Source organism: Seriola aureovittata, chromosome 21, assembly GCF_021018895.1.
Source record: "Seriola aureovittata isolate HTS-2021-v1 ecotype China chromosome 21, ASM2101889v1, whole genome shotgun sequence".
NCBI classification, from domain to species: domain Eukaryota; kingdom Metazoa; phylum Chordata; class Actinopteri; order Carangiformes; family Carangidae; genus Seriola; species Seriola aureovittata.
In genome coordinates, this window is record NC_079384.1 from 836140 (window position 1) to 846139 (window position 10000).

Here is a 10000-nt window from a genome sequence, read left to right on the forward strand (position 1 = left end):
TTCTCCTCTCTGTTGATGCTGATGGAGTTGGCGTCGAAGCTGAAGGAAAACTACATGGTGCTGCTGCCGGAGACCATCCCCTTCCTGGCTGAACTGATGGAGGGTGAGGACACACACACACTCACACACACACACACACACACACACACACACACACACACTCACACACACACACACACACACACACACACACACACACACACACTCACTCACACACCACACACACACTCACACTCACACACTCACACACACACTCACTCACACACACACACACTCACACTCACACACACACACACACACACACACACACACACTCTCACACACACACACACACACTCACACTCACACACACACACACACACACACACACACACACACACACACTCACACACACACACACTCACACACACACACACTCACACAACGGCTGAACATGAAGCATCAACACATAAGTGTCAAAAGCTGAATATGACTTGCGAGTGTTGATAGACTGGAAGTTTATTTTGAAAGATGAACTGTGTGTTTCCTGTGATGAACCGGCGACAGTCCTTCAGCAGAAGAAAAAACAGGCTTCACTTGTTTGTGTAGCAGCTGTAATTAAAAGATCAAAGGAAATAAATGGATGTTTTTTCAAAGTAAAGCTCAGATTTCTTGCGTTTCAGTGAAGTGTACGTGTAGATCAGCTGACCCAGGTTTCAGTGTTGCTGCTGTTTGTTGGCACATAACTGATTGTTTTCTACTTATACTTGGCTGTTTTTTCAATTTAAAATCTATGATGACGAAGATAGACAGAGAGAATAAAATACAGCGATGATGACCCTGCAGAAAGTAGAAAGCTCAGGCTTGTATTTCATCATGAGCAAACTGAGAGTGATCCTTTATAAATAAGAACAACAGGTGAGTTGTTCCTGTAATAAACATCCCAGGACTTAGTGAGGACAGGTGAGCTGTGACGGAGCTGCGTGTGCGTGTGCGTGTGCGTGTGCGTGTGCGTGTGCGTGTGCGTGTGCGTGTGTGTGTGTGTGTGTGTGTGTGGTGTGTGTGTGTGTGTGTGTGTGTGGACACGTGTACCTGAGACTGTGAGGTCACACTGGTTCATGTGTGTGACGAGTGTGTGTTTGTGTTTTCAGATGAGTGTGAGGAGGTGGAGCAGCAGGTGCAGAAGGTCATTCAGGAGATGGAGAACATCCTGGGAGAGCCGCTGCAGAGCTACTTCTAACACACACACACTCATCACACACACACATGTAATACAAACACACACACACACCCACAACAAGAGTGTTTTAAACATCATGATGGTCGTTTCTCAGCCTGATGTCAGATTTGTACTTTCTTCTTTAATATGTTTAAGAAATAAATAAATGACTGTGTCGACTCGACCGCCATCTTTGTTTTGTTTTCTTTTTCTGCTTGTTTTGATTTTGTCAAGAAAGTAAATGATAGATTGGAGAAAATCAGTCTGATTGACATCTGGTCCTTTGTTTAGTGAAACACACGAGTTAATGTCAAACACTCAGTGAAACTACAGGTGGGAAAAATAGCAGAACCAAAGAGCAGGTTTGGCATTTTCTCACAATTTCTGACTGAAAAAGTGTTTAATAAGGCTTTTAATTTATTTGGAACTTCTGTAGGAGATGTTGAGTTAAACTCATGTTACGTTAATAGCAATACAAAAAAGAAAGTACGATAATTATCTCAATAATTCAGAGAAACAGCAGATTTTCTTTTTTACATTTATTTTTTTAAGAAAACTTCTAAAAACAAAAAAAGACATTCTGAATTCTAAGGTTATTACCTCGTTAAGAAACTCGTTAAGATAATTAGCTGGAATTTTTTTTTTTTTTAAGAGAACTTTTTAAAACTTCTGAAAAAGAAATTCTGTTTTTCTGAAGAATTTCATCTTCCTCACGTGAATGCATCACACTCCCATAAATCTGGGTGAAGTATTGAGCAAAAACAGTGTAAGAAAGTTTTCATGACCTGACCGACGTATTGATGAACTGAAGTGCAAATTAACATTGTACTGAATTTGATTAGTTAAAGTGGAGGAACAGTTGAGTTTGAGTCAAATGAAAACAGGGATGATTAATTAAATTATAACCAAACATAAAACAGGAAAAGCTGGAATAAAGGCCCGACGGAGAATTAACAAAGTAAAGACAATTTTAATTTAAACACCAGGATCTTGATGATTGATCTTTCTGTGGTTTTTATTCACAGTTTGCTGCTGTGCTAAAATTATTTATTAATGAATAAAATTGCATGACACTTGTGCTCCTCCATGTAATGATAAAACCTTAATGCACAGTGACACTGCAGACCCGTGTGATGTCGTCACACTTTAATTTTCATAAGCGGTTACGTCACAGTCGGGTTCTCACTTGCTGCTGCGCTAATCAATAAACCCGCGCGCTGTCTCACTGTTGAGACCTGCGCTTTAAATTAATTCAAAGACATTAAATCAACTCCTTAACGACGTCACTTCTCGTCACGGACCCTCCGTGTGTCCCGCGGTCTCCCGCTGCACCTCCAGGGGCGGCCCGTGACGTCACACTGTGGTTTTTAAGGAGGCCCGCTCCCTCGGTCTGCGAGTCGCTCGGTGAGAGCGAGAGAGTGTGTGCGTGTGTGTGTTTGTGTGTGTGTCAGCATGAGGAGCGCGAGGATTCTGCGGCAGCTCGCGGTGACTGTTTGTAAACGTCATCATCATCATCATCATCATCAACATCATCATCGTTATCATCATCAGCAGTCAGCCGGGATCATCGGAGCACCTTTCTCCAAGGGACAGGTGAATGCACGGTGTGTGTGTGTGTGTGTGTGTGTGTGTGTGTGTGTGTGTGTGTGTGTGTGTGTGTGTGTGTGTGTGTCACCACCTTTATGAGGACTCTGTGATATTACACCTGTGCTGTGAGGACATTTTGTCTTCAGGCTGGTTTTAGGTTTCAGGTCAGAGACGTGTCCGTGACAAAGATATAATGTGTGTGTGTTTCTGTCTTAGGCTACTTTAGGGGACAAATATCAGTTTTACTAACTGTAAACAAGTTAAATGGGGACGTCTTGTCCAACTGGGGACAAATTCTGGGTCTTCAATGAGGGATAAGATGATTTGGGGGTCAATGGTTACAGTTAGGACAAGTTTTGGTTACTGTGTGTGTCGGTTAGAAATGTGTCTGTGTGTCTGTTTGTGTTTCTGTCATGGACTACTTTAGGGGACAAATTTCAATTTTAGTGACTACAAAACATGATTTTGGTGTCAATGATTAGAGTTAGGACAAGTTGTGTTTACTGTGTGTGTGTGTGTGTGTGTGTGTGTGTGTGTGTGTGTGTGTGTGTGTGTGTGTGTGTGTGCACTCTCTTGCTGCTGCAGCCCAGAGGTGGCGTGGAGCGAGGACCAGACCTGATCAGAGCTGCAGGACTTCTGAACAAACTGCGAGAACAAGGTGGGAAAGTAACATGGTACATTTACAGTTTTTCAGTACTGCACCACAAAATTAAAATATGCTAACACTTTACTTTGAAGGGGCTGTTTGTATGTTTCTCTGCTGCTGAATGTGGTTTCATGCTAGGAGTGTATGGTGGTGATTATCGCTTGATGACCTTTGGCCATTGTTGTCTTTACAGACAAGAGGTTATAATACGTTGCTACATCTTCAGGGCAGACTGGAGGCTGCAGTGACTGCAGTGAGATGGGTCAGGGCTAGCTGGTTAGCATGCTAACTTCAGTAGAACAAAATTTGTAATAGAAACAAGAGTAAATGTTTGTGTTTGTTTCCACCTCTGGGGACAGATGTTGGTGAGTATAGGAATAATGTTTGATGCTGAACTGGTCAGTAAACAGCTGCTAATGCTAACATTAGCTTTGTAGCAATAGCAAAACTTACATAGAACTCCTTTTATTTCCATGTGTATCATATTTTATCAAGTATTCAAACATGCAGTAATTAGCTACATGCTACTTTCTAGTTCACCTCAGAGGAAAATATTGAACTACATTTATCTGACAGATTTCATTATATTACAAATTAAGACTTTTACAAACAAAATATGTGAAAGTTTAATAAAATATGATGCTTTGTTTTAGATTTAATTGCAGGTACAGCGAAAAAATTAATTGGCAACTGTTTTAAAAATCATTATAGTTATTTTTCATTAATAAACACTTTTATCTGGTTATAGCCACATTAAATTACATATATCCATAGTTAGTGCATCTTTATATAAGTGATACATTTATAATCTACACAAAAACTCAATTTATCTGACACATTTAGTTCAAGTCACTCTAATTTTCTATATTAAACATGCTGATCTCATAAAATCAGAAGCATTGTTAGTGTTTCTGGTTCCTGTAGCTGGTCAGGTCAGAGTTTGAACTCATTAAAAAAGAATATTAATAATATGTACAAGTTAATAACTTACACATACAATGAGTTTTGTTACTGAATCTTATAGTTAATAATTTAAAGCTTGGCTTTAATTACCTTCCATAACATTTATCATTTAATCTGCATATTGATTATGATTGATTATCATCATTATCATTACAGTGTGATGTGCTGCAGTCAATCAGGGCTCACTGTGTATCTGGGACACAACATTAAATCTTATGAGACTTACAGCTCTGAGCAGGATCAGACCTGTGTGTGTGTGTGTGTGTGTGTGTGTGTGTGTGTGTGTGTGTGTGTGTCATCTGAGTCATGCTGCACACACACACACACACACACACACACACACACACACACACACACACACAGTTTTATTAATGGAACGCAGCAGACAAGATTGGAGAGGCATCCGACCTTGATCCTCCAACAACACGAGACACAAACACACATCACAGAAATAGATCTGTGTGTGTGTATGTCGTGTTTTATGATCAATTGCTGAAACTTATGTGCATCATACACATACTTTATTTACCGTATTTCCTTTTTATACCGTTAACCTTGTGTAAACCTACATATGACTTGAACTCATCATATGTTTCACTCTTAACACTCAACGAGAGTAACTTTATCTAAGACAAACCTCCACACTTTTGTAAGATGTCACAAGTCAAAGGTTGGGAAACACTGTAACTTTAATCTTTAACTGTGAGGTGGATTTTACTTTCATTTAATTATTTACTTATTTCTTATTTAAAGTAAAATCTGAATCCGAAAAGTATGTGGTGGAGTAGAAGTACAAAGCAGCATACAAAGGACATAATGACATACAAGTACCTCAAACTGTACTAAGTAGAAGTACTAAGTGACAGTCAGACTGGGACGTCATCATGAGGACAGTGAGGTTCACAGACGTTTCATGCGTCACTCATTTCACTAGCAGCAGCTTGTTTCCACACAGGAAACAAAACACATGCTGTTAATGACCACACAGAGAGCATTCTGGGAAAATAAACCTGTAACAAAGTTGTTGGTTTCTCAACAGAGAGAAAGAGGACGAGGGTAAACTATTTCTGCCACTACAACAATATTTTTCCACACTTTCAGTTATGAAAAGATATTTTTCATCTTATTGTGACAGATTTTATTCCATTTTTACAAGAAAGCTAATTTTTTCTCGTTATAATTTGATATGTTATCATAACGAGAAACATTTGTCATAAAAATACAATAATTTGGAGTAATAACGACAAAATACAGAAGCCCTGACAGGCAAGTGAAACGTTTTTCTTTTCCGTCTGTATAAACACCCCAAGAGGCAAATGATTTTAAATTTAATTTGCAGAGTGTTAAACATTGTCTGCAGGTTGTACAGTGAAGGATTATGGGAACTTGGCGTTCGAGGAGGTGGTCGACGATGAGCCTGTCGGTCGGGTGAAATGTGCAAGAGCGGTGGGCAGCGCCAACAAGAGGCTTTCAGATGCAGTGCAGGCTGTGAAGAGGGAGGGACACACCACTGTGATGCTGGGAGGAGACCACAGGTCAGTGAAGTAAACACCGGTCAGTGAAGTAAACACCGGTCAGTGAAGTAAACAGACAGGTCAGTGAAGTAAACACAGGTCAGTGAAGTAAACAGACAGGTCAGTGAAGTAAACACCGGTCAGTGAAGTAAACACAGGTCAGTGAAGTAAACACCGGTCAGTGAAATAAACAGACAGGTCAGTGAAGTAAACACCGGTCAGTGAAGTAAACAGACAGGTCAGTGAAGTAAACACCGGTCAGTGAAGTAAACACCGGTCAGTGAAATAAACAGACAGGTCAGTGAAGTAAACACCGGTCAGTGAAATAAACAGACAGGTCAGTGAAATAAACAGACAGGTCAGTGAAGTAAACACAGGTCAGTGAAGTAAACACCGGTCAGTGAAGTAAACACAGGTCAGTGAAATAAACAGACAGGTCAGTGAAATAAACACCGGTCAGTGAAATAAACAGACAGGTCAGTGAAGTAAACACCGGTCAGTGAAGTAAACACCGGTCAGTGAAGTAAACACAGGTCAGTGAAGTAAACACAGGTCAGTGAAGTAAACACCGGTCAGTGAAGTAAACACAGGTCAGTGAAGTAAACACAGGTCAGTGAAATAAACAGACAGGTCAGTGAAGTAAACACAGGTCAGTGAAATAAACAGACAGGTCAGTGAAGTAAACACCGGTCAGTGAAGTAAACACAGGTCAGTGAAGTAAACACAGGTCAGTGAAGTAAACACAGGTCAGTGAAGTAGACAAACAGGTCAGTGAAGTAAACACCGGTCAGTGAAGTAAACACAGGTCAGTGAAGTAAACACAGGTCAGTGAAGTAAACACCGGTCAGTGAAGTAAACACAGGTCAGTGAAGTAAACACCGGTCAGTGAAGTAAACACCGGTCAGTGAAGTAAACACAGGTCAGTGAAGTAAACACCGGTCAGTGAAGTAAACACCGGTCAGTGAAGTAAACACAGGTCAGTGAAGTAAACACCGGTCAGTGAAGTAAACACAGGTCAGTGAAGTAAACACCGGTCAGTGAAATAAACAGACAGGTCAGTGAAGTAAACACAGGTCAGTGAAGTAAACACCGGTCAGTGAAGTAAACACAGGTCAGTGAAGTAAACAGACAGGTCAGTGAAGTAAACACAGGTCAGTGAAGTAGACAAACAGGTCAGTGAAGTAAACACAGGTCAGTGAAGTAAACACCGGTCAGTGAAGTAAACACCGGTCAGTGAAATAAACAGACAGGTCAGTGAAGTAAACACAGGTCAGTGAAGTAAACACCGGTCAGTGAAGTAAACACCGGTCAGTGAAATAAACAGACAGGTCAGTGAAGTAAACACAGGTCAGTGAAGTAAACACCGGTCAGTGAAGTAAACACCGGTCAGTGAAGTAAACACCGGTCAGTGAAATAAACAGACAGGTCAGTGAAGTAAACACCGGTCAGTGAAATAAACAGACAGGTCAGTGAAGTAAACACCGGTCAGTGAAGTAAACACCGGTCAGTGAAGTAAACACAGGTCAGTGAAGTAAACACAGGTCAGTGAAGTAAACAGACAGCCCTTTTATCACAAGCTGATTGATTGATTGATTAACTGAGCTCTCACTTGAAAAGTTAAACATTTAAGGATCAATGAAGGTGTGTCCAGGTGTCTGATGACTTCCTTGTTTCTCCGCCCCCTCCTTCAGCCTGGCGATCGGCTCCATCCACGGTCACTCAGCAGCGGTCGGGGAGCTGAGCGTCGTTTGGGTCGACGCTCACGCCGACATAAACACACCGCTGACCTCGTCCACGGGAAACATCCACGGACAGCCCATGTCCTACCTCCTCCACGAGCTGCAGTCCAAGGTGAACTATGTCACATGAAACCAGTCCAGAGTCGAACGTTCACACACCGTTACTCTGAGATCTTAAATATTGCTCTCTGTCGTCAGATTCCAGTTTTACCAAACTTCTCCTGGATCAAACCATGTGTTTCAGCCAAAGATCTCGTCTACATCGGGCTGAGAGACGTGGATCCAGGAGAGCAGTGAGTTTCTGATCCCCAGTTCATTTCACTGTCTGGCTTTTTAAGGCCTCAGGGACGGGACTTTACTGACTCACTGAGTTTATCTTTCATCACGTGTCACAAACTAAAGTTATCAATAAAGATTCTGTTCAGATCTGTGATCAGCTGACAGAAATCCTTCAGTTCCACATTCATTTTAATGAAGCTAATTCAGCTCCAACCTGAACATGAGCTGAGCAGCAAAAGAAATGTTGATTATTGATTGATCAGTCCCTCCAGGGTTTGGCGCCTTTTTTTGGGGGGGGGGGGGGGGGGGGGGGGGACTTCACAACATGCTTCAACACCACAAACAAGGAAGTGAGTTTGGTGACATCATTAAGGTTTTGATCAGGGACTGGTCTGATTGGTTCAACTAGCGGGAAACTTTGATGATTTTTGATCATATTTGTGTTTGCTTTTACTTATTCTGATTGATTCGTCCTCTGAGGAACATGAATGTCCCAGACCGTCCAAAAGTTGTTTAGATTGTCTTCAGGCAGGACTACCATGCACAGAGCCACAATGCTGACATGACATAAAAACGATTGACTACGACATTTTTCTACTGTGGCTATTTGGCATTCTTTATGGTTGAACCCAATAACTTAGCGACTGTTTATTGATCTGTTCTTTTCACAGTTACATCCTGAAGCTGCTGGGGGTGAAGGTGTTTTCCATGTCAGAAGTGGATCATCTCGGTGTACCCAGAGTCATGGAGGAGACATGCGACTACCTCTCTGCCAAGTAACCCTCCTGATGACACGCTATACTGTGACGGTTTTTTACCACATGTTATACTACGACGTTTTTCACGTCATGTTATACTATTACATTTTTGTGAATATTTTTTTGACTTTCTCCATGGTACATGGGTGGCACGTGGTGCAGTGGTTAGCACTGTTGCCTCACAGCCATAAGGTTCTGGGTTCAAACCTGGTAGCCGATGGGACATACTATAATATGATGGTTTTTATGACTTATCATCTATCTATATCCATCTCAATACATAGATGCATATATAAATACGAAGACACACATAGGTATATACATACAGTCCATACATAGAATAAACAAAAGAGAATAAATGTTTTCTTATTTCAACAGAGTGAAGAAGCCGATTCATCTGAGCTATGACATCGATGCCATCGATCCCTCTGTTACCCCGGCGACTGGGACACCTGTAGTCGGAGGACTTACCTACAGAGAAGGAGTCTACATCACTGAACACCTCTGTCAGACAGGTACAAAAATAAATTAATGCAACAATCCTCTGTTTAATATTTCTAGTTTAAAAGACACAGAGGTCAATTAAAAGACATGAAATGACAACAGGTACACAGGTACAACCTCAGAGACAAAAAACAACCACATAGAGACACAAAGCAACTCCCAAGAAATGCAAAATTACCCATTTTCTCATAATCCATCCATCCTGGAAGTAGACCTCAGCACAGCTTCGTTCTCATGAAAGACATTAAAAATTAAGTGGTGAAACGCTTCAGAGTTTCACTGTTCTTAACACAGTCAGTCTAAATATACCACCTGTGCTTGTCCTGTAGGTCTCCTGTCGGCGGTGGACATGGTGGAGGTGAATCCTCTCAGGGGTCGGACAGAGGATGACGTCCAGTCCACAGTCAGCACTGCAGTCGACCTGCTGCTCGGCTGTTTCGGACGTCTGCGTGAGGGAAACCACTCATCAGATTACCGCCTGCCCGAGCCTTGATGAGGACGACGCAGACCTCTCCCACTGCACTGACGGACACCTGAACTTCTCTGATCACCAACAGTAATTTGAATTTGGTCCTTTAACATGATGTCAGTGAACTAAAGCTTGTGTTTACCAAACTGTCTGGTCTGTGACACTTTAAACCAAAGACACAAAGATGAAGATGTAATGTCCAACTCTGCTGGAGCAAACAAGCACAATGTCATTTATTCACTAACCTACTGTGTTAATTACTTTTTGAATGATCTATAGTCTATAAAATGTCATATAAGAATAAAAAAATTTAAAAGTGACGTGTTCGTAGACATTTCAATTA

The 10000-nt window shown here is 41.4% G+C and overlaps 2 protein-coding genes across 2 annotated transcripts in view; both read left to right on the plus strand.

Annotated features, from left to right (window-relative positions):
- The window catches only part of heatr1 (HEAT repeat containing 1), a 26626-nt gene extending 25244 nt beyond the window's left edge, over positions 1–1382 (plus strand). The window contains exons 44-45 of the mRNA XM_056366596.1: positions 1–103; positions 1131–1382. The exon at positions 1–103 is cut by the window's left edge and continues 6 nt beyond it. Coding sequence (XP_056222571.1) covers positions 1–103; positions 1131–1219 — 192 coding nt within the window. The 3' untranslated portion in view covers positions 1220–1382. The remainder of the gene's footprint in view (positions 104–1130) is intronic.
- Positions 1383–2593: 1211 nt separating this feature from the next.
- Positions 2594–9977, plus strand: arg1 (arginase 1). The gene is made up of 8 exons (XM_056365420.1): positions 2594–2791; positions 3371–3443; positions 5755–5929; positions 7600–7759; positions 7846–7940; positions 8598–8702; positions 9063–9199; positions 9518–9977. Exons 1-8 carry the CDS (start codon positions 2651–2653, stop codon positions 9679–9681), a joined length of 1050 nt encoding a protein of 349 aa, XP_056221395.1. The 5' UTR covers positions 2594–2650; the 3' UTR covers positions 9682–9977.
- Positions 9978–10000: the final 23 nt, after the last annotated feature.